Below are 25,380 nucleotides of genomic sequence, written 5' to 3'. Positions count from 1 at the left end.
TATTATATCCCATTTACTGCCCTCTAATTCCTCCAATAACACTGCTAGACTCGCCTCACTAGATAACGTTCTAACGTTAAACGTTGCCAGGTTCAGTTCCAATGGCGGCCTGTCCGGAGCCAGGTATTCCTAGCACCCTCTGCTGCGTCACAGATCTGACCGCCGCCGTGGTCAGTTGCATCGCGGCTGCTGGAGACTGAGGGCCGGGGTTTGATTGTTGTATTCATACAGGAGGTTGTGGCCAAGTACTGCACCAGGGTGGCCAATCGTGCTCTGGTGAGAGAGTGCGCTACCGGTTCTGGTCACCGGGATCAGGCCGCACTCCAGGCCTGTTTGTGCAATTTTCTCAACACACGGTTTTGTTTTTTATTTTCCGGTGGAGAATTGCGCGGCACCGGGATTTGAACCACGGTCCTCTTGCACGGGAGGCGGATACTCTACCGTCCCCGCAGGAGTTAAATTCCGAAACCTACTCATGTCTAATTATGGCTGGGTCCTGTAGCCGTGTCACTACTCTTGAACTATTCACATGTCTTCCTTTTATTTAAGCGCTTTTGGTATATTGCACTATGTACTGTTTCAACACTGTTTTAGTTGTTAGTGCAAGTTGGAATACAAGAGTATGCGTCTCCTTTCACACATATGTTTAGATAAAGTGAGTGGGGCAACGTGCAGTGGGGGGCAGAGTTTATGTCTCATCTATTGCAAGATTTCGGAGACGCTATCTCAGCCTGGTATGGCTGTAGAAACAGAACAGCAATAGAGGTACTGAAAACTTAGTGGTATACGTACAGTCGTTAGTGATTCCAGTGGACTTTGCACGCTTCTTCCTAAGGCATGCTTAGCGCAATCTACGGTCGACTACTCCCAAGCCCTAATGTACAATGCGCGTATTTCAATATTCTGCGCTTTTCGTTCTCTAATGCCCGCCACTAAGGTAACATGAACTCGCGTGTACACTGCTCAAGAAGACTTTTGGTGACCTTTTCTCTGGCATTGTTTACAACTAGGAGCCATATGGTGAGAGGCCATGAGATGTTCGACTAACTCACAGTGCAAGCGCTTATGTGTTAGGTCACGTTGTCAGGTGCACTTTCATTCGAAACAGCGTCTGCCGAAACTACCAGTTCTTGTGGAAAGAGGTAACCAAATGTGCTTTCTAAACAGACAACCACCCGGAAAAGCCTATTTTAGGTGCTAACAAAGAAACTTCATACATAGGCACTACAGAGGCAGTGATAAGCCGCTTCTGAATCCATGAATTGCGCCTCGTACACGAAAGGTGTTGAATAAGGTTCTTTGAGTCGATTCCGTTCAACTATTGTGCTCGGAAGGAAAGAAAATTCGCAGGATTGACTATGTGCAAAATAAGGTCTAAAGTGAATGCGGTCTATGATGCATATACCTTGAATATAAGGAGGTGTAATATACCGAGGGGTCGAGCGCTAACTTGTGGCAATGCTACTCGCTTCATAAAGCAAATGAAAGTAACCTATCATTAACGAAGAAAGCGTTTCATTGCGCGATTCAGATAACGCGGCAATTCACCTCCCTATGTCAACGTGGGCGGTTGCGGTAATTTGAAGTTAGGTGATTAGAATAAATAGGGATCACAAAAGGTTCACATTATGGGGCCCATGAATGTTACATATGTACAAGGACATTCTTAGCCAATCCTTCAGAGTTCATGTGTTCCACTGTCTAGTTGCCCAGATAGACGAGGAGAAAGAAAGGAAAGAAATGGAAAAGTTGGCGACCGAAATAGTCGACAACCACAGAGAATTGAAGAAGTTGGCATGAAACGCAGCTAAGTTTGGAACGAAAAGTAAAGCGAACAAAAGCATCGTTTATTATACTCATGAGTTGCATTCCGCGTAAAGCGAAGAAATCGATATTAAATATACTTCTCAGTTCCATCCCACGTCCGTAAAGAGTACACACGTATGTATACGAAGATGATATGGCTTTCTTCGCATCAGAAAGTCATAGTTATTCCCGGTATAGTCACTACAATATTACCTCTTCAACATGGAATTCTGTTTGGACAATACTTGCCTCTCCCATAACGTTACAAAGTAGTTCATATTGCTTTTCCAAAAAAAAAAAAAAAAACGTGCTTACGTATCACTCGGTTACCGTGTAAGAGTCGGTGAATTATTTGGGTGTAAAATATGATAGCGTATGGACAGTACAGTTAAAATGGAGTAAGATCCGTTGGTATGCTACGTAAGTTACGCTATATTCCCTCGGGGATGCCAAGAAATAATATTTTAATGATATATGAATTGTAAGTGCGCGCCATTTTTAGGGTGTGTATTTCTTGTGTGTGTGTCAGTTAACAAATTACATTATCTTCTACTGCACCAGAAGGTCTGGCGACTGTGTTGCGGATTACCATATGTTTAGCCACTAATGCGCTACACCAAGAAGTACAGTCGCCCCTAATATTTAGATGCTGTTTACTGGCGGCACAAACATTGTTAAATAAGTATGAAGGTCATTACAGAAGATTGGAATCCATGTTTATATCCCAACCCGCATGATATTTTTGCCTAAACGGGCATCGGCTCACCACACCTGAGATTGTCCTTGTACAAACTTTGCTTATTCCTTTAAATCTGTGCATCAGCGAGATACCAAGTACTGATGATGGGCTAGAGCCCCTAGAGATGACCTATGACAACATGCACCTGAAGATGCAAAACACCTTTTTAGATTATATGAAATGGCGTGTTACAACTTGAGTTATTGAGTTTAGCAATAAACGCTGTCGTGGGACAGACGTCTCACAGTGCCAGGAAAAAGAAGGTTGCAGTCACTTTAGGCTACGCTAAAGAGGATGACGGCGAAAGCCTGGGCGCTCTTGAGACTTTCATTACATTATCGGATATTGTCGTTCGAATAAGACTAAATGTCGTGCGTTCGACTGCCTTAATAACCATGCCGTATTTAACTTCCCCTAAATTAACACCAAAGGTAGTGGGTTCGACTCACGGCATCAAGATGTCAATTCCAATCCAACTTAGAAATGTGGCCGGTTCGCCCGTATCTGCATGATGGGTCGCGGGCTCGAGTGCCTTAATAAATTTGTGCGATGCCGTGCGAACAGTATCCACCGTAGCCACGGTTTATTTATGCCAGTCAACCACGGCACCGCGGGATCACGGGCGCGGCAGCTACCGCGGCCGCTCAGCTCGAGCGCACTAGCGTGTTCTTACTGTCGCCCTACATGCACGTGTGCCGTCTTCATCCTCACCGGCGCTTGAAGCGATAGTCATGCCACTTAAGCACCGCCCCCATCCTTTTAGTGCGCAGCGCGATTGGAAATGTGCGAAAGGCACGCGCACAGAAGGAGGAATTACCGCAAGCCCGCACACACTTCTGGCAATTCGCAGCGTCCGACAAGACGTCCAGGCAACGTCTGTGCAAGTCCCGCACTGCCGACGTCCGCATGGCCAGCACGGTGCAACTCGGCGCAGCCACAGTGGCGCCGTAGTACGAAATCACGACCTGTCACAAGTTGCCGTAGATGCCCGGGCCTGGTGGAAGTCCAAGCTCCGAAAAAAGACCATCATGCAGCTCGCGACTTGCATGGGGATATCGCAAGTGTTGGTCAATCACGTTGTTGACGCAGAAGTGATTCTTCAACTGATGAAACCAGATGGGAGAGCTGCTCCTGCAAAACTTCGTTAGGCCATGCATCCGCGGAAGGTGTGAGCACCGAAAATCGGAAGGCTCGCCTGCTGCTGCTTGCGGCGAAATCTTGAATGCAGATACTATTGGAGTTGCGCTGGTCGCTGAAGGCATAACGAAGGTTCTACTTGTGGCGTCGCAGTACCTGCGACAGTGAAATTTGCGCCTAGTGGAGCCAGTGAGAGAGCCTCTTAATCGCTGATGACTGAGTTGCCCCCGAAAGGAAAGAGGACAGCTTGAGGGAACGTCCAAGGAATGAGAGTGGCGGGCCGTAGATTAGTCAAAAGCGCTTGCGTTTGGCCCAGTGAATTCCTTGGAAAGAGTCGTCGCGCAGCTGCCTTGAAGCTGGGGAGCAGGCTCGCGAGCCGAGTAGAGGCTTGATGCTGGGGCCGGGGCGTGCTGACGATCGACACAGGTGGACACGTGCGATGTGGCACGATAAGACGCCGAATGACGCGATGGCTCAATGGCGAGAGCTGTTGTGACTGAGCGCTCGAGGTGGCGTAGTGGGCAAATGCACGCAAGCCCTCGTAGAAGTCGGAGCCGGTGGTGGAAGCTGGAGCCTGGAACGAAACCGTAGCCTGGAACCTTGTTAATACGCAAATGGCTGTTCACCTGGATGAACCAGATTTACGGCATGTCGACATAGAATCGCCGGACACCCTACAACCATGGGATGTCACTCTCGCCTTCGCAGAGTCGGTGTGTTGACGCTGGTACGGGTTAACAATTTGTGGGAGGCGGCACGAAGAGGTAGCCCCCATAGCTACGGTTTATTTAGGCCGGCCAGTCATGGTGGCGCGCGAGATTGTGGGATCGGCAGCTACTGCGGCCCGTCAGGTCGAGCGAGCTAGCGCGTTCTATTCTCGCGCTACATGCACAACAGCCGTCTTCTTCCTCACCGGCTGCAAAGGCCATAGTCGCGCCGCCACAAACTCTATCTTAATGAACTCTTCCTTGATTCACTTCGCCTTAATTAAGACCAAAGGCAGTGGCTTCGGCTCTCGACCTTCACGATGTCAATTCGAATCCAACTTATGCAAACTTGCACATATATGCATTAGAGATATTCATCATGACAGATTTTCGAATGAACAAGACAGTGTTTGTTCAACATAGTAAGGCGGACATAGTAACTGAACCATCGTTATTAAGCTGTTACCCAGCATCCTTACTGCTTTTCCTCCTAATAGAGAAGTGATAGTGTGCTGCGTTCGGTTTCATTGATTTGCCATGGGGAATATGTGCACAGTTTTTCATACTCCATCAGCATGTGGGAAGTGAACGTGTTCGTGGCTGTGCACGTTCACTGTAGATATATATGTACGCTGTTGCATCGTTTAATTTTCTTTTGTCTTTATCTTCTTTTTTTTTGGGGGGGGGGGGGGTAGGGAACTAGGCTGGTTGCTTGGGGGAGTTGGTAATTCATGATGCAAGATAACGTACAGCGCGAAGGACAAGGACTGCGAGAGACGACATACACAGCGCTGCATACACTAGGGTCCAGGGTTTGAAGTCCCTCCAGGGTGTTGCGTGGAAAGCTGCTGGCTGTTGCTTTGGGGGGGGGGGGGGGGGGAGGGGGAAGGCAAAACGCCTTTTCTGGGTTGGTGCAATGCGTTCCCTCAAAAATAAAATGCGTAATTTGAACTAGCCTTCGTCACGCTGGCGTCTGTAATCGTTTACAAATTAGCTTACGACAGATAACTTAGTTTATCTAAATAAGTCAGTCGGTAACAAATATCCAAGTCTTGTTCCATTAACTCTTAAGCGTGCGTTGCGTTCCTGCATTTGCAGGAAGTGTGGTTAGTTGGCGCTTTTATGTGCAAGCTTTAGCTCAGAGCCTACTCCGATGCCTCCTATTGAAATACATGTAACATGCAGAAATACTTTTACGAGGGAACCTCCTGACCGATTTGAATGAAGTTTATTGAACGAAAGAGCGCAGTTTAATTGTTAGCGGCTGTAAAAGAAGAATTTCCATTTAGAGCGCGAAAGTATTCACAGGAATTTGAAAAAAGAATTGGTTAGTTTAAAAAGCATGCAAGCGCAAATTTACAAAGTTGCACCTCTGCATCAAAGACGCATATTGCAGCTTTGCAAACGGGATCCGTTAAAGCAGCTAACGCGGGCAAATTCAGTATATGAAGTAATGCCTTGCGTGAAGGGGTGAAATATTTATAAGGGTTCTGCAAAAGTACGACTCTTAAAACCAGATGTAATACCAACACATGTTGTATTATATGAATTCGACAAAATTGGTACATCTTTTTATCTCTTAGTTACGTAGTCGTATATTTGAAAGGCTTTCCTTTATGAAAGTTTGCAATTTTCACGAATCTTTATTTTCAAAATGCAGGCCTAAATCTAAAGTTCTGTTGCGACAGTGACTAGATATGAGTGTTTTTTTTATGTGCAACTAAATTTGTGATATTTGGTTCCGTGGTTGCGAAGAAAAACAATTTCAACTTTCTAATGTATTCAAACAAGAGCCCATGAGGAAAAGCTTCCTCTCAAGTCCCTAATATCTCGAAATAATCTCAATGACCAAGAATAAAAGCGCCGAAGACAGACTATGTTGCAGTAGTATTATATATATAATAAGCTCATTTAGGAGGGAAGATAACCGCTGGTTATTAAGAGTTACGGAATGGATTCCAAGGGAAGGAAAGCGTAGCAGAGGGCGGCAGAAAGTTAGGTGGGCGGATGAGATTAAGAAGTTTGCAGGGACATCATCATCATCATCATCATCAGCCTGATTACGCCCACTGCAGGGCAAAGGCCTCTCCCATACTTCTCCAACTACCCCGGTCATGTACTAATTGTGGCCATGTTGACCCTCCAAACTTCCTAATCTCATCTGCCCACCTAACTTTCTGTCGCCCCCTGCTACGCTTCCCTTCCCTCGGAATCCAGTCCGTAACCCTTAATGACCATCGGTTATCTTCCCTCCTCATTACATGTCCTGCCCATGCCCATTTCTTTTTCTTGATTTCAACTAAGATGTCATTAACGCGCGTTTGTTCCCTCACCCAATCTGCTCTTTTCTTATCCCTTAACGTTACACCTATCATTTTTCTTTCCATAGCTCGTTGCGTCGTCCTCAATTTAAGTAGAACCCTTTTCGTAAGCCTCCAGGTTTCTGCCCCGTACGTGAGTACTGGTAAGACACAGCTGTTATACACTTTTCTCTTGAGGGATAATGGCAACCTGCTGTTCATGATCTGCGAATGCCTGCCAAACGCACCCCAGCCCATTCTTATTCTTCTGATTATTTCACTCTCATGATCTGGATCAGCAGTCACTACCTGTCCTAAGTAGATGTATTCTCTTACCACTTCGAGTGCCTCGCTACCTATCGTAAACTGCTGTTCCCTTCCGAGACTGTTAAACATTACTTTAGTTTTCTGCAGATTCATTTTTAGTCCCACCCTCCTGCTCTGCCTCTCCAGATCAGTGAGCATGCATTGCAGTTGGTCCCCTGAGTTACTAAGCAAGGCAATATCATCAGCGAAGCGCAAGTTACTAAGGTATTCTCCATTTACTCTTATCCCCAATTCTTCCCAATCCAGGTCTCTGAATACCTCCTGTAAACACGCTGTGAATAGCATTGGAGAGATCGTATCTCCCTGCCTGACGCCTTTCTTTATTGGGATTTTGTTGCTTTCTTTATGGAGGAGTACAGTGGCTGTGGAGCCGCTATAGATATCTTTCAGTATTTTTACATACGGCTCGTCTACACCCTGATTCCGCAATGCCTCCATGACTGCTGAGGTTTCGACTGAATCAAACGCTTTCTCGTAATCAATGAAAGCTATATATAATGGTTGGTTATATTCCGCACATTTCTCTATCACCTGATTGATAGTGTGAATATGATCTATTGTTGAGTAGCCTTTACGGAATCCTGCCTGGTCCTTTGGTTGACGGAAGTCTAAGGTGTTCCGGATTCTATTTGCAATTACCTTAGTAAATACTTTGTAGGCAACGGACAGTAAGCTGATCGGTCTATAATTTTTCAAGTCTTTGGCGTCGCCTTTCTTATGGATTAGGATTATGTTAGCGTTCTTCCAAGATTCCGGTACGCTCGAGGTCTTGAGGCATTGCGTATAGAGGCTGGCCAGTTTTTCTAGAACAATCTGCCCACCATCCTTCAGCAAATCTGCTGTTACCTGATCCTCCCCAGCTGCCTTCCCCCTTTGCATAGCTCCCAAGGCTTTCTTTACTTCTTCCGGCGTTACTTCTGGGATATCGAATTCCTCTAGATTATTCTCTCTTCCATTATCATCGTGGGTGCCACTCGTACTGTATAAATCTCTATAGAACTCCTCAGCCACTTGAACTATCTCATCCATATTAGTAATGATATTGCCGGCTTTGTCTCTTAGCGCATACATCTGATTCTTGCCAATTCCTAGTTTCTTCTTCACTGCTTTTAGGCTTCCTCCGTTCCTGAGAGCTTGTTCAATTCTATCCATGTTATGCTTCCTTATGTCAGCTGTCTTACGCTTGTTGATTAACTTCGAAAGTTCTGCCAGTTCTATTCTAGCTGTAGGGTTAGAGGCTTTCATACATTGGCGTTTCTTGATCAGATCTTTCGTCTCCTGCGATAGCTTACTGGTATCCTGTCTAACGGAGTTACCACCGACTTCTATTGCACACTCCTTAATGATGCCCACAAGATTGTCGTTCATTGCTTCAACACTAAGATCCTCTTCGTGGCTTAAAGCCGAATACCTGTTCTGTAGCTTGATCTGGAATTCCTCTATTTTCCCTCTTAGCGCTAACTCATTGATCGGCTTCTTATGTACCAGTTTCCTCCGTTCCCTCCTCAGGTCTAGACTAGTTCGAGTTCTTACCATCCTGTGGTCACTGCAGCGCACCTTACCGAGCACGTCCACATCTTGTATGATGCCAGGGTTAGCGCAGAGTATGAAATCTATTTCATTTCTAGTCTCGCCGTTCGGGCTCCTACATGTCCACTTTCGGTTATTCCGCTTGCGGAAGAAGGTATTCATTATCCTCATATCATTCTGTTCTGCAAACTCTACTAATACCTCCCCCCTGCTATTCCTAGTGCCTATGCCATATTCCCCCACTGCCTTGTCTCCAGCATGCTTCTTGCCTACCTTGGCATTGAAATCGCCCATCAGTATAGTGTATTTTGTTTTCACTCTACCCATCGCCGATTCCACGTCTTCGTAGAAGCTTTCGACTTCCTGGTCATCATGACTGGATGTAGGGGCGTAGACCTGTACAACCTTCATTTTGTACCTCTTATTAAGTTTCACAACAAGACATGCCACCCTCTCGTTAATGCTATAGAATTCCTGTATGTTACCAGCTATATTCTTATTAATCAGGAATCCGACTCCTAGTTCTCGTCTCTCCGCTAAGCCCCGGTAGCACAGGACGTGCCCGCTCCTTAACACTGTATATGCTTCTTTTGGCCTCCTAACTTCACTGAGCCCTATTATATCCCATTTACTGCCCTCTAATTCTTCCAATAGCACTGCTAGACTCGCCTCACTAGATAATGTTCTTGCGTTAAACGTTGCCAGGTTCATATTCCAATGGCGGCCTGTCCGGAGCCAGGGATTCTTAGCACCCTCTGCAGCGTCGCAGGTCTGACCGCCGCCGTGGTCAGTTGCTTCGCAGCTGCTGGGGACTGAGGGCCGGGGTTTGATTGTTGTGTTCATATAGGAGGTTGTGGCCAAGTACTGCACCAGGGTGGCCAATCCTGCTCTGGTGAGGGAGTGTGTTACCGGTTCTGGTCACCGGCATCAGGCCACACTCCAGGCCTGTTTATGCAATTTTATCAACACGCGGATTTTTTTTTTTTTTTTTAATCCGGTGGAAAATTGCGCGGCACCGGGATTCGAACCACGGACCTCTTGCACGCGAGGCGGGTGTTCTACCTCTACGCCACCGCTGCTACCAGGGACAACATGGCCACAATTAGTACATGACGGGGGTAGTTGGAGAAGTATGGGAGAGGCCTTTGCCCTGCAGTCGGCATAACCAGGCTGATGATGATGATGATGATGTAAGGCAATCAACGTGGCTAGTTGGACATTCAGGGTTGTGTTGTGCTTAGTGCTTAGCTGTTGGAAGAACTTAATAACGAACATAAAATGTTCCACAATTACGATAGTGCCTAATAAGAAATTTGGGCGCGGCTTTACGCGTGTTTTCAGTTCGCGTTATACTGAGGCCACGAATTTGAGATCGAAATCACCGAACCGACTGACAGTGGGCCAGTGCTAGCCAGCGCCTTCGCGGAGGTATGGCAACGCTAGCATGATGAGCGGCATCAGAGCCAGCTGTGGAAGAAGAAAACGACGAACGCGTGAGCAGTGGCAGGAGCGCGTTCGCGTGGTTATACCGAGCGGCACCAACAAGGCAGCTGTGTTAGCAGACGACGACGGACACGCGAGCAGTGGCAGCCGCACGTTCGCGCTGTGAACACGCGGACGCTCGACCGAGGAACGGGCGCGTGAAAGCTGCCCGCTAAAAGAACAAGAGGTGGATCTACATCCTTTGGCTCTTTTATCTTCGTTCTTTAGTTCTTCCGTCAGTATAAAACAAAACACAAACAATGATGGACAACTTGATGTTGCCTGCCCGACCTGTAGGCTTCTATGAAAGGTACAACTGCAATTTATCTTCTCTTCTGCAGGTGCTTAAACGATACCGCGTGGAGAACCATCATGGCGACATCGGTTTTCTTACGCAGTTCACCGGCAAGCCCGCAAAGCCAGCGAAATTCAGGTTTGTGGAACTCAACACCACAACGTAACCTCTCCAAAGATTAAAATAAAACTGTCGTCGCCTTTAACTCGTCATCATGAAGACTGCAGCGCTCACCCGAAGACAGAAACACGGTACAGAAATAAAAGTTTTTTTTCCCATGTCAAGCTTGAATGCCTGCTTCCTAAAGCTTGCATGTATGCACCTAAAGCTTGCATCGAAGTATCGTTTGTCGCAATGCACAAAGCTCCAGACCACTGCCTATAACGTGTCATTTCTTATTTAAATATTCCAGCTATATTCCGCGTGCTCTGGTGCGATAGCTGCGAACTAACAATAGGCGATCCTGTGTTAACCTTGATAAAACGTTGTCTCTGTCACAGCCAGGAAAAGGAAGACGAAGGAGCCGACTAGTGCGGATGCGATGATTTCGGCTTCTGATTTTTTCAATGCTTTCGGTTGGTTTCCTTTCTCGAAACCGAGTAAATTGTGTGTTAATCAGCGCAGCAAGTTGTGAGGATTTCACCGGTACCGGAAGTTTCACGGTGGGTGACTTTTTTGACGTTTTGCGAGTGTGTGAAGTTCCGACTACGCCGCGGCATAGCCAACCCTAGCGCGGTAGCTAGGCCTAACCTCGGCGAGGCAGCGCGGGTAGGCCTGGGCCTAGCCCTGCGGCCACGGGCCAAGATGGAGCGCAGGATGGAGATCATGGAGGGAGAAGACATCTCTCAAGAAGAAGCAAGCAGCCCCGGCTGGATGACGGCATACGGCCGCAAGAACGGCAAGGGGATGAGAGCGGCGACTACTAACCCAAGACTTGGCGAGCAAAAGGACGGAGGCCGCACTGCCGACCCACGGAGCGCGTACCAGTGCATCGTCGCCACCTCAAGGCTCCCTCGACTGCCGAGGGACACGTATCGCATCATCGTCAGGTCAACGGACGGCCCGAACGTGACCAAGGTTAGCCAAATACATTTCGAGCAAGCCCTAGCCATGGTGGCGGCCCTGGCTCCGGCCGAAGTTGAAGAGGACAACATTTGCCCCAACGGTACCCAAAACATCTATGTGGTGTGTACTTCTTACGAGAAAAATGCGTGCGCCTACGTAAAGGCACAGCAAGTCCGGCTAGGCGAAAGCACGTACCGGATCTCTGTGTACTCGGTTCCCCCCGACGGCACGCGTAAAAGTGTAATACGGGGTGTCGACATGGATGTCAACGAGGCTCAACTCCGAGCAAGAATCGTGAACCACCGCAATCCAGGAGCCATCGAGGCCAAACGAATCAAGAACACCACGGCTGTGGTAGTATTGTTCAAGGGTATGAAGGTGGCCCAGTTATGTGCCTTGCGGCGCGAGCATGTTTCGCTGCACGCTATACAGGAGACACACGGAGGTTTGTTACGGCTGCGGAGGTTTAGGACATCGTGCCGACGTTTGCCCTAATACAAACAGCAAGTGGTGCCGCACGTGCGGACAGAAATCACCAGCGGATGATAATCAGTGCATCCCAAAGTGTTCGCTATGCGAAGGTCCACATCCCACTGTGGACAGAGCATGCAAACACAGATTTCAAGTCCCCTACATCGTCAGAAGGAGAAGACGCCAACGCCACCGGCGAGCCGAGAAGACGCAGGTGGCCTGAGGAATGCAGTCACGGGACTCCAGCGTATATACCAGTGTCGCCAGCACTCACGGAAGAGGTCGCTCCAGGACGCCATCTACGCGGCGGTGCGACGCCAAGAGAAGCCGCTCCCGTTCCAGAGGGCGCTCGGCGTCTAGAACGAGATTTCAGGAGGAGCTCACCTGGGCGGATCGAGTGGCGAAGACGCCCAAACTCAGAAAGGTAACGCGGTCGGTATCGCGAGATCATAGTGCAGAGCGTGAAATTCAACTATTACGTCAGGAGATTGCCAGTCTCAAAGAAGAGCTATGCAAGCAGAAAGTTGTGCAGGCCATTAAAACAGGGTCGAGGGTGCGAAAGCGGCGGATAATGCCGTGCAGAAAAGCACGCCGGAACCGAAAGTCGAGGTCAGCAAAGCCAAACGTAAGCCCCCCTCCCCCCCCCTCCGCTTGAGGACGACTCTGAGATGCGCGAGTCGGAGATGGCCGGGGCGGAAAGCTCGCAGAACAACATGGTCGAAGAGTTGCTTAGGATTTCCAAAGAAAATCAGGCAAGCATTAACCAGCTCGCGCAGGGCATGGGAGCACTTGAGAGTAAAGTAGGAGCTATAGAGGATAAAGTAGTAGCAGTTGAAAACAAGATGGCGATAAAGGACAAGTTAAAGGTTCGTAGGCAAGCTGCAGCTGATGACGGTACTGGGACGGCCCCGAAGCGTCATCAACATCTAAACTAGCAAAATGGCGGGCACTCAAAAGGATCTAGTAATTTGGCAGTAGAATTGCGCTAGCTTTGAAAGGCGCAAGACTTCGCTGCAACAGTACATTACAGCTGAGGCCAAGAGGCCGCAAGTAATTTTGCTAGAGGAGACACTGTGTGTTACACCCACCCTCGCCGGCTACAAATCGGTGGCAGCAAAGGGGGAGTCCAAGAGAGGTATAGCTACGCTAGTGAGCAAAAAGCTCGCATACGTTGAACATGACATTCAGCCAGGTCGCGGCAGAATGGAGGCGCTTCTGGTTGAGGTTATCCCCAACAGCTGGCTTGTTCATCAGCGTGTTCTTCCTCAATGTTTACAGCCCACCATCCGATCAGAGACAGTCTTTCCACTCCCTATTTATGAAGGCGGCTTCGCTCGCTAGATAGTCACTGTTAGTAATCGCGGGAGACTTCAACGCCCCACACAACGCATGGGGGTACATTAGGCAGACGGCTAAGGGCAGAAATCTAGCGTGGGCCGTCGATGACCTAGCGCTAAGAGTCATCACCGATCCCCGTTTCCCCACGAGACTGGGCACGTCGGTGGCTAGAGACACAACCCCCGATCTCGCCCTTATCAGAAATGTAGAGCAAGCAACCTGGAAAAACAGGCAAGAAAACCTGGGCAGCGGTCACTTCATCATTAGTGTTACCCTTTAGGTCAGAGCCCCCAAGGCCAGGGAATTTAAAGTGACGGACTGGGATGCTTTCCGTAAGCTCAGAAAGGAGGACACGGGCGAATACGCCAGCTTCAGCGAACTCGTCGAGACACTCGGAGCAGATGTTGAAAAGGCTACAAAAACTATTCAAACCGAGCTCGAGGTTGCCAGGATGGACCCGCACCTCGCACATCTCTTGGAAGCTAAAGCCTCTATCTTGAGGTGATGGAAAACGCAAAGGCTTAACCAGAGGTTGCGAAAGAGGGTAGCCGCACTTAACAGGGAGATTGAACAGTACTGCACCGAGTTAGCTCGGGTACCAGCAGAACTTTTTGTTGGGCTAGTTGGTGCATGTTACTGCAGTGCTATAGCGCCAATCAGATGACACAAGAGACACGGACGAGCGCTTACTAACAACTGATGCTTTATTGACGGAAACACACAATATATATGCGGAAATTTGGCGGCGCAACTCGCGCATTGTCAAAAATCACATGGTAACCAGGCAAAATGCGATAGAACGATTGTGAAGGTGACGTTCGTGAAGATGACACGTGGTGTACAGGGCCAAATGACTATAAATGATAATGGTTACGCGATACACAAACACCGCCGTAAGGGAGTACCACATAAAAACTAAATGATTAATAATTTTCACCAAGCGGAGGCGGCGCAGCAACATGCTGAGTCTAACTAAGGGCTTCCAAAAAGGACATCTCACTTTTATAAAGAATTTTTGATGGTTCGCTCACGCATTCAAGGCCCTTCCTTTTAATGTGGAAGGCTTCCTTCAGCTCACGGGCAACGCTGTCTCGACTTCTGTCCAGAACGATCTAGAAGTCCTGAACTTCCAGTCCAGTCCAGGACTTCAGTCCAGAAGAAGGCCAGTGGTGCCGTAAAAATCCTGGGATAAGTACAAGTCACGGAGGATGTAAAAAACGTGCTGGCGAAGGGACAAAAGTTAAGCCTCGAACCTGAAACTGCAGCGCATGAGCTACTTTCTTTGGATAGGCGTGTTGCCGAGAAGGAGTCACCTGAAGACCAGGAAAGGTGCCTACTGGAAGGAGTAGACGCTCTGTCAAGAACTGTTTCGAAGAAATCTTCGAGCAACCGATCTGGGATTAACAAAGTAGTCACATTCTTCAAGGACAATGGCCTGCTGCTTTTACAGGCTGACAAGGAAGGAGTCTTCGTTGTGGTCCCGCAAAGAATTTACAAGGAGAAGGCCTGCCGAGCTGTGGAAATGAATTTCGCCACGTCAAGCCTCAAGCCGGCTAGGGTGAAATCTCAGGCTGTGTCCCTCTGCAAGGAACTGGAACTAGGAAAAATAGCAAATGCCATAAGTAAGTGCAAAAATAAGACTTTGGGCATGTTTTTTACCGCCAAGACCCACAAAGAAGAAGTTTCGTTCCGGTGTATCGTGAGCGAAAGGGAATCTTGGCAACGTCATGTTAGCCAGTTTCTGGTAAAGCATTTGAGTTCACTTAACATAGAAGATCTGTTCGAAACAAGGAACTCCTATGATGTGGTAGGATTTTTGCAGTCCTGCGGTAGCGTAGGTGGTTTTTTTCTCGGTCGATGTTAAGGATCTTTTCTATTCTGTTTTTAGCTGTCCAGGCATGTATTCAAAAGAAAGGCACCATTCCGTTTCAGAATTCTGTGGGCATGTCAGTTGAAAATTTCATTAGGCTTCTGAAGTTTTATCTTAGTTACACGCTAGTTCAGTTTGATGATAGGGTTTATGTTCAGAGGAAGGGCATCTGTATAGGGTCCTGTGTAGCCCCTATCTTAAGCAACATTTTTCTTTCGGCCGTTGAAAGCGTTTTGGACAGCATGATTGACAAACAAAAGGTTTTGAAAGTTTTTAGATATGTAGATGATTTCCTAATTGTGTTAAACAGACAGGATCCACCAGGCCACCAAGAATCTGTCAAAGAGATACTAGATGTTTTTATGAAATATAGCCATGGTTTAGAATACACCTTTGAACTACCAAAGAACAATAAGTTACAGTTTTTAGACCTCGAGCTCAGCCTGGGAGCCGAAGTGAACTGCAAGTACCAACCCCGAGCGCAAAAAAAGCTCTTGTCTTACGAGTCAGCCCACTCTAAGATCGTAAAAAGAGCGATAGCCACAGGGGCATTGGAATCGGCTGCCAGGAAATCATGTAAGCATGCCATACGAAGCAGCTTCCATCAGCAGATTGAAAGGCTAAAGGAGGCGGGGTTTCCACAGACAGTTCTAAGTTCTGTAGTAGAGTGCCTGCTCCAGAAAATAAAAGGGAAAGCAAGAAAAACACGCAAGAACAAACCAAGACATTCAGACCTGTAGCCGTACCGTACTCTCACCGCGTAGCTCACAACCTGAAAGAGGTCGCGAGTAAATTCAATGTCCCGGTTGTTTTCTCAGCCCCTTCAAAACTTGCTACATTGTGCGCCCGCGTTAACAACCCAAAAAAACAGAACGCGCGACCTGCGGAACCCAGCATACCGATCCACTTGTCAGTTGCAAGGAAGGGGTAGTTTATCTAATTCCGCTCTCATGTAAAAAGGTTTACATTGAACAAACGGGGCGGTGTTTAAATGAAAGGCTAAAAGAACACGAATGGTCACAGGGAAAAGGAACTGGTTCCAATATGGGGCCATCCATTGCAAAGATTGCGGGTGCAAGCCTCGCCTAAGAGATACCATCGTTTTGGACAGAAGTCGAGACAGCGTTGCCCGTGAGCTGAAGGAAGCCTTCCACATTAAAAGGAAGGGCCTTGAATGCGTGAGCGAACCATCAAAAATTCTCTATAAAAGCGAGATGTTCTTTTTAGAAGCCCTTAGTTAGAACTGAGCATGTTGCTGCGCCGCCTGCGCTTGGTGAAAATTATTAATCATTTAGTTTTTATGTGGTACTCCCTTACGGCGGTGTTTGTGTATCGCGTAACCATTATCATTTATAGTCATTTGGCCCTGTACACCACGTGTCATCTTCACGAACGTCACCTTCACAATCGTTCTATCGCATTTTGCCTGGTTACCACGTGATTTTTGACAATGCGCGAGTTGCGCCGCCAAATTTGCGTATATATATTGTGTGTTTCCGTCAATAAAGCATCAGTTGTTAGTGAGCGCTCGTCCGTGTCTCTTCTTGTGTCGTCTGTTTAGCGCTATAGTACTTCAGTAGCTAGGCTACAATGGGATGAAATCTGTGCAGCAGTCGATGGGCGCATGCGCACAGGCGGTAAGTGGAATCTCCATAAACACATGCTAGATGACACGCAAACCAAAAGCAATCAAAGACAGACGTTGTGCCGCCTCATGCACAGGCACAAACAAGAAGGAGGTACCGAACAAACGCTCTTAGACTAGGTAGCCAATAGATATCTCCCGCCAGGCGCAGTACACTCAGAGGAATATCCAAACATCGAATGTGACACTGTAAAGGAGCTCGATGACCCCTTCACGGAGTCCGAAATCAGAGCAGTACTTCACAACTTAAATAGCAGGTCGGCGTCAGGTCCGGACGGCATCTCAAACAGACTGCTAAGGAACCTGGATGGTAGCTCAATTGAGCTGCTAAAGAAAGAGGTCAACAAGACTTGGGAGAACGGGTGCATCCCGGACGAGTGGAAAGCGGCCTCGGTTGTGCTTATCCCGAAACCGGGTAAGCCCCTAAACCTTGACAACCTAAGGCAGATATCGCTAACCTCTTGCGTAGGTATGGTAGCGGAGCATGCGATCCTCCACAGGATAACGGAATACATAGAGCGCAACGAACTGTTCCCGCACAACATGGTCGGCTTCAGGCCCGGCCTTTCCACACAGGATGTAATGCTACTCCTTAAGAAGCACATTTTCGATAACAGCACTAGGGATGTTAGGGGCATCTTAGCCCTTGACCTGGCCAAGGTCTTTGACACTGTATCTCATCGATTTGCCCTGCAGGCCACGGCCAGCCTAGGTCTGGAAGCTAGGTTTCAGGCTTTTGTTAGATCATTCCTCATGAACAGAACAGCCACCATCAGGATTTCGCAACTCAAGTCAGATGACTTCGCACAAGGGGCCACAGGCACTCCCCAAGGAGCAGTCATCTCCCCCTGTTACGTTTCGCCTACGACGCGCGGTATAGCCGGCGCGGATGCAACGGACGCCGGGGCTTCATTCAAAGCGGCGGACATTTTGGCCCGTTCAGCGCTGCCGCAACGCCTCGCCGTCAAGCGCGTCCAGGCATGTTTCAATGCCACGTGTCTTCGTGTGCGTGTGTGTGTGTGTGTGCATGTTGGTGCCCACGCTTGTCAAAGCGCGGTAGCTGGGGAGAGGAGCTCCCCCAACTGTGAAGCGAGGAGGTCTGACCGGCGCCGGCCCGGCGGATGCGTCACCTACTCGTCCCAACGTGCCCGAGCGGCGCCGTCACGTGCGCCTCTATCGAGGCGTTCCCTCCTGCCCTCTACTCCGAGAGTATAAAAGCAGCTGCCCCCCCCGGACGCCGAGAGAGGCTCCGATTTCTTCCGTCGAGTAACGTGCTCTCCCGTTTCTCCACTTCGGTCGACCTGACCGGCCGCTCTTTAGCGATGCTAGAATAAACAAGTTGTTCTGTTAGCAGTCGACTCATGCTTTGCCAGGACCTTCGGATGCTTCCAGTTGTGCCCCAGGCCGCCAGGCCAACGCTACCCTTGGGGCTTGCGACCCATATGCAACAACTGTCTGCCAGCGGTGAGATCGCGACAACGGAGGCCAGCAGCGAAGATATGCGGTTGACTGTATGCTGAGCAGCACAACGACCATCCGGGAGCAGTGCAACGAGCCCTGTGTGATGACTGGTTGCCTGCAGCGGAACGACTGGGCTGAATTCTTGGCTGCGAGGTTTGGTGAGTGCGGGACTTTCTTCTTCTGAGTTTTGCCAGGCTTTTGTTAGTGTCAGAAACAGAGCTGGTAATTGTGGTTGTCGTTGCTGCCGGGTTAGTTTGCGGCAAGACAATAGAAGGCAGTAGAGAAAGCAGCATTCATAGCAGCCATGGATTTGAAGTCTTTGCGCAAACCGAAATTGCTGGAACTTGCAAGAGAGTTGGGTCTGGATGTCTCAGTCAAACTCAGAAAACCAGAACTGCTAAGGGCTATTCTTGAGTTAGAAGCTGAGGATGACGAGCTGTCGGAATGCCTTGAGACCATTGAGGAGCGGGCAAAAAGACAGGAGCGCGAACTTAAAGAGCAAAAAGAGAAACAGGAGCGCGAACTTAAAGAGCAAAAAGAGAGACAGGAGCGCGAACTTAAAGAGCAGAAAGAGAAAGATGAGCGCCAACGTCAAGAACAGAAAGAGAAAGATGAGCGCGAACGAAAAGAGCAGAAAGAACAAGAAGAGCGCGACCACGCTTTGGAAATGAAGCGTCTCGAGATAGAGACGGAACGCGCTCGTAATGGAAGTCAGGCACACGGTGCAGGAGAAAGAGTATTGTTCAAAATGACTGACCTGATGCGGCCGTTTAAGCTTGGAGAGGACATTGGTTTGTTCCTGGTTAACTTTGAGCGAACGTGCGAGACGCAGGGGTTCTCTCGGGAAACGTGGCCACAGCGCTAGCTCACTTTGTTACCTGTCGAGGCGGCCGAAGTAGTCGCTCGCTTGAAGAGAGAGGAGGCAGAGGATTTCGACCAAGTGAAATCGCGTCTGCTAAAAAAGTACAGGCTGTCAGCGGAGGCTTTCCGTCGGAAGTTTCGGGAACATGAGAAAGGCAGAACTGAGTCATATACAGAGTTTGCCTAAAGGCTAATGTCAAACATGCAGGAGAGGCTCAAAGAAGAGAAAGCGTTTGGTGACCACGAGAAAGTTCTGCAGTGTTTCGGGCTGGAACAGTTTTATAGTCGGTTACCTGAGAACGTGCGGTACTGGGTCTTGGATAGGCCAGACGTTAGTACGGTGGCTAAAGTCGCCGAGCTAGCCGAGGAGTTTGTGACGCGTCGGGCTCGCGGAGCTAAGGACGGTCAAAAGGGGGAATTTGGCTCCAGGTTTGAGAGGCCGAAGTTCACGCCCATGAGAGCAAAGGGGGACACACGTAGTTCGGATGCGAGTGAAAGCAGTCCGACCGAACGTAAGGAGACGGCGGCAACCGAAGCCGAACGCAGAAAGCGGATCGAGACGAGGCAAGCGCGCGTTTGTTATACGTGCCAGAAGCCGGGTCACTTTTCGGCGCAGTGTCCAGAAACAAAAACAAAAGTCGTGTTTTTGTCATTATGCAGCACTGACGAGAACATGAAGCTTCTCGAGCCTTACATGCGAGACCTCCTCGTGAACGGGAAAGAGTGCCGAGTGCTTCGCGATTCCGCAGCTACAATGGATGTAGTTCACCCGTCTTACGTAGAACCCGATATGTTCACGGGCGAGTGCGCATGGATCAAGCAAGGCGTGGAAGCTCATAGCGTGTGTCTGCCCGTAGCAAAAGTGCTTATTGAAGGACCTTTCGGAGCGCTTGAGACGGAGGCCGCAGTGTCATCTATGCTGCCCCCCCAGTACACGTACCTATTTTCGAACAGGTCCGATCACCTCCTGCGCGAGAAGGGGCTTTTGTTTGGTGAGGCTAGCGTTCAGGCCTTAACCAGATCGAAAGTTCGGGAGCTCGCTGCAAAGACGGTAGTTGCCGGGCCGACGTTGTCGAACAATGAGAAAGGGTCAGAGGCGCAGCAAGCTGATATTCAGAGCACGTCCGAACTGAATAAAATTGAGCCTGGAGCGTTGAAGGCACCAGATACTGGAGAGGAAATGCCCGACACGGGAAAGTTAGAAGAGCTATCTGCAGATTTGCTCATCGCGCCTACGTCAGACGGACTTAATAGGTTGCTAAAAGTCAGCCGGTCGGCTTTGATAGCCGAGCAAAAGAAGGATGGCAGCCTAGAAAACATACGCTGCATTGTCAAGGAAGGTATCGCCTAGAAAAATGCTCGCTTTATGGAAAGAGGTGGGGTCCTGTACCGGAAGTATCTAGACCGCAGGGGAGTGGAGTTCGATCAGCTGATCGTGCCTCAGTGCTACCGTCAGGATCTGTTGCGCTTGTCGCATGGGGGTTCGTGGTCCGGACACCTAGGAGTTAAGAAAACTAAGGACCGTCTCTTGCAAGAGTACTATTGGCCAGGGTGTTTTCGGGACGCAGACCACTTTGTGAGGACATGTGACACCAGTCAGCGGGTGGGCAAACCAGGGGACAAATCGAGGGCGCCGTTGAAGTTGGTACCTATCATTACGGAGCGTTTTAGACGGCTCGTTATTGATACAGTGGGACCTCTGCCGGTAACAACCACGGGGTACAGGCACATTAAATTGTGATCTGCCCAGCGACAAAGTTCCCTGAAGCAGTGCCGCTTAAAGAACTCAGCTCAGCTGAGATAGTCAATGCACTAGTGTCCTTATTTGCGCGAGTTGGTTTTCCTGCGGAAATCCAGTCAGATCAGGGCACAGTGTTTACTAGCGCTTTGACGACAGCCTTTCTCGAAAGGTGTGGGGTAAAGCTGTTACACAGCTCAGTGTACCACCCACAGTCGAATTCCGTTAAGAAGCTCCACTCCGTCATGAAGCGCTTGTTGAGAGCATTGTGTTTTGAGCAACAAACTGACTGGGAGCTGTGTCTGCCTGGGGTGATGTTTGCATTAAGGACCGCGCCGCATGCGGCTACAGGGATTTCGCCAGCTGAGCTGGTGTACGGTCGATCGCTGCGGTCTCCGCTTCGCATGCTTCGAGAATCGTGGGAAGGCAGGGGCGACGACCCAGTCGTGGTGGAGTACGTGCTTAGGCTCCTCGAACGCTTAAGAAGGGCACAGGAGTTGTCAGGTGAAGCAATGGCAAAGGCCCAGCAGAGGGCCAAGGTTTATTATGATCGGACAGCCAGGGCCCGTCGTTTTGAGGCGGGCGATGGGGTAATGATATTGCGCACATCGCTAAAAAACAAACTCGACGTGCAGTGGGAGGGCCCAGCACGAATTGTTAAAAAACTGTCGGACGTTAACTACGTGGTGAGTCTGCCAGGAAAACGGAAAGCACAGCAAGTTTACCACTGTAATCTGCTCAAACCCTATAGACAACGGGAAGCAGTCGTGTGCATGATGGTAAACGTTCCCGAAGAGCTTCCGGTCGAGCCTCCGGGACTAGGCTCAGTGACGAACAGGAAAGACACCGATCAAGTCATTAGTGACTTAATCAGTAAAGCACCGCTGTCGCCTGAGCAGAAAACCGAACTACACCAGCTCTTACAAGAGTTTCAAGGTCAGTTCTCTGGGAGGCCTGGTAGGACTTCTGTCCTTACTCATGATATAGAACTTACCTCCCCAGAGCCAGTACGATCCAAGGCGTACCGGGTGTCACCCCGCCAGCACGATATTATGGAGGCGGAGGTAAAGAAAATGCTACAGCTCGGTGTTATTGAGGCGGGTGAGAGTGATTATACCTCCCCTTTGATTTTAGTTGAGGTACCGGGCAAGGAACCTCGTCCTTGCGTCGACTACCGCAGGCTTAATTCCATCACTAAGGATCAAATTTATCGGATCCCTAACATCGAGGAGCGCCTTGAGAAAGTTAGTAGCGCTCAGTTTATTTCCACCCTAGATCTTGTCAGGCGTTATTGGCAGGTTCCACTTACAGAAGAGGCTAGTAGGTATGCGGCGTTCATTTCACCAATGGGAACATTCCGTCCTAAAGTGTTGAGTTTTGGTTTGAAGAACGCGCCATACTGTTTTTCAAGCCTCATGAATAAAGTGTTGCGGGGACAGCAAGAATTCGCTTTACCGTATTTAGACGACGTAACGATATTCTCCGCATCCTGGTCTGAGCATATGGCACACTTGCGGGCAGTGCTAACCCGCCTGCGCGAGGCGGGCTTGACACTGAAGGCTCCCAAGTGCCAGTTAGCACAGGCCGAGGTTGTCTACCTCGGTCACGTGATTGGTCGGGGTCGTCGCCGCCCCTCTGAAATAAAGGTGGCCGCTGTGCGAGACTTCCCGCAACCGCGCACGAAGACCGATATTCGGTCGTTCTTAGGTGTCGCCGGCTACTATCAGAGGTACATCCCTAGGTACTCTGATATCGCGGCTCCCCTGACGGATGCTCTAAGAAAAACAGAGCCCCAAACAGTCGTCTGGGACGAGACAAAGGCAAGAGCTTTTAGCGCCCTAAAGAGCGCCCTAACAAGCCAGCCTGTGCTACGATCGCCAGACTACACAAAAGGGTTCGTTGTTCAGTGCGATGCTAGTGAGCGAGGTATGGGCGTTGTATTGTGCCAACGGGAAAATGGAGAAGTGGAACACCCCGTCCTGTATGCTAGTCGTAAGCTGACCAGTCGTGAGCAGGCGTACAGCGCCACCGAGAAAGAGTGTGCGTGTCTCGTGTGGGCCGTTCAGAAATTGTCATGCTACCTGGCCGGCTCGAGGTTTATCATTGAGACGGATCACTGCCCTCTCCAATGGCTGCAGACCATCTCTACCAAAAATGGCCGCCTCCTGCGCTGGAGCCTCGCTTTGCAACAATATTCCTTTGAGGTGCGTTACAAAAAGGGGAGTCTCAACGGTAACGCCGATGGCTTAAGTCGAAGCCCCTAACGTAGGAATCAGCCTCAGAGTTGTTTGTTACTGATGTTTTTCTTCCTGAGGCAGGATTTCTAACATATTGCTTTTGTTTAGTGTTTCAAAGTGATGACGTGCTTTCTAGTGCAATTTTCCAATTTGTGGACGTGTTCTGGGTGCTGCTAGACTACTGTAAGGAAATAGGCAGTAGTATAAAAGGGCAAAGAGCCTGGCAGGGCTTAGTGAGGGTTGTTTCGTGCTTGCTGACTGAGCGGTTGAGTTTCGGCGTAGTTCTAACGCTTGCTGCGAACGAGAGAAAAGTGGCAACTTTCCCGAAGTCACTTTGCAGTGTCCTGTGTGAACCTGAACGTGAGAACGAGGCCTTCTCTGTGCGCTGCGCTCAAGAAACGCCGAGGGACGACCGACTTCGGTTATGAGCATCATCGAGCGACATCCCTCCAGACAGCGGATGCAGTCCCCTGACCATCGGGATCTCCTTCCTCCGGCGGGGCGGCCTGTTACGTTTCGCATACGACGCGCGGTATAGCCGGTGCGGATGCAACGGACGCCGGGGCTTCATTCAAAGCGGCGGACATTTTGGCCCGTTCAGCGCTGCCGCAACGCCTCCCCGCCAAGCGCGTCCAGGCATGTTTCAATGTCACGTGTCTTCGTGTGCGCGCGTGTGTGTGTGTGCATGTTGGTGCCCACGCTTGTCAAAGCGCGGCAGCCGGGGAGAGGAGCTCCCCCAACTGTGAAGCGAGGACATCTGACCGGCGCCGGCCCGGCGGATGCGTCACCTACTCGTCCCAACGTGCCCGATCGGCGCCGTCACGTGCGCCTCTATCGAGGCGTTCCCTCTTGCCCTCAACTCCGAGAGTATAAAAGCAGCTGCCCCCCCCCCCCCCCCCCCCCGGACGCCGAGAGAGGCTCCGATTTCGTCCGTCGAGTACCGTGCTCTCCCGTTTCTCCACTTCGGTCGACCTGACCGGCCGCTCTTTAGCGATGCTAGAATAAACAAGTTGTTCTGTTAGCAGTCGACTTATGCTTTGCCAGGACCTTCGGATGCTTCCAGTTGTGCCCCAGGCCGCCAGGCCAACGCTACCCTTGGGGCTTGCGACCCATATGCAACACCCCTTACTGTTCAACATAGTCATGAAGGGCTTATCGGAGAGGCTCAGATCCCTTCCTAATATAAGCCGGTCGCTATACGGGGACGATATCACGATTTGGTGCCCGGGAGGATCACTCGCAGAGGTAGAGCACGCGCTACAATAAGCCCTAGACGCAACGGAGTCCTACCTGAAAGACACAGGCCTCCAACTATCCCCAAACAAATCTGAATTGTTACTTTAAAGGCCGGCCAGGCAAGGTGTTAGGGGGCTCACCCCCCTTAACCAACTTCTCATATCCCTCTTTGCAAGAAATGGGCAGCCCATTCCTCAAGTCGAATCTATCAGAATCCTAGGATTACTGATTGACGCGCGTGGATGTAACGCCAAAACACTCACGCGCATCACGGCCAAAACCGAGAGCATGCTGAGACTCGTTGATAGAGTATCCGGAAGGAAGAAGGGACTAGGTGAAGACAACCTCCTCAGGATCCATCATGCTTTCCTAATGAGCCACATCAACTATGTAGCCTCGGCCCTTAACTGGACCAAAACCGAAAAGGATAAGCGTAACGTTCTCATGCGCAAGAGCATCAAAAAGGTAACCACTTGCTCGCACAGGTTAAGCAAACTCGGTATGCACAACGACATTGATGAAGTGATCGAAGCGCAGGTCGTCGCTCAGGTAGTCAGGCTCTCGTCAACCAGGGCAGGGAGACGCATCCTAAACGAGGCCTGCATGGCTCCAAGAATTCTCAATGAACAGAAAATCACCTTATCCAGGGAGGCACGGGCAACCTTTGTGGTCAGCCTACTCCTTCGGAATATGCGCCCGCAATACAAAGTATGGAGGCGAAAAGTCCGAGCACGGGCGATTTTACAGAAGGCCAGCGATAATGAAGAATCAACGGTCTTTGTCGACGCGGCTCAGTACGGCAACTCTAGCACGTTCGCGTTGGCAATCATTGACGGCAAAGGGGAATTACGCTCCTCGGCCTCGGTTAGGTTAGCTACGAGGGGAGTCGCGAAACAGGTCGCCATAGCCCTGGCCATGACCGATCCCTCGCGCACCAACGTTTTCACCGACTCACGAGCGGCCATCAAAACTTTCGAATCGGGTAACCTAGCCCAAGAGGCTGCCTCCATTCTGGAAAAGAGAACAAACTCTGGCACACACTTCATCTCTTGGTTTCCCGCCCATATGGGTGCGGACGTTCATCAGAATATACCTAACCTATACGAGCTTGCACATGCCCGTGCGCTAGATCTAA

General features: G+C 49.6%; 1 protein-coding gene across 1 annotated transcript in view; it reads left to right on the top strand.

Annotated features, from left to right (window-relative positions):
- The window catches only part of LOC126519115 (probable cytochrome P450 12a4, mitochondrial), a 97,964-nt gene extending 87,357 nt beyond the window's left edge, over positions 1–10,607 (top strand). Inside the window, exon 7 of the mRNA XM_055065080.2 lies at positions 10,370–10,607. Within this exon, the coding sequence (XP_054921055.2) occupies positions 10,370–10,489 (120 nt within the window). The 3' untranslated portion in view covers positions 10,490–10,607. The remainder of the gene's footprint in view (positions 1–10,369) is intronic.
- The last annotated feature ends 14,773 nt before the right edge of the window (positions 10,608–25,380 follow it).

Source organism: Dermacentor andersoni, chromosome 10, assembly GCF_023375885.2.
Source record: "Dermacentor andersoni chromosome 10, qqDerAnde1_hic_scaffold, whole genome shotgun sequence".
Taxonomy (NCBI): Eukaryota; Metazoa; Arthropoda; class Arachnida; order Ixodida; family Ixodidae; genus Dermacentor; species Dermacentor andersoni.
Note: the sequence above shows the minus strand (reverse complement) of the source record. Positions and strands in the feature narration are given on the sequence as shown.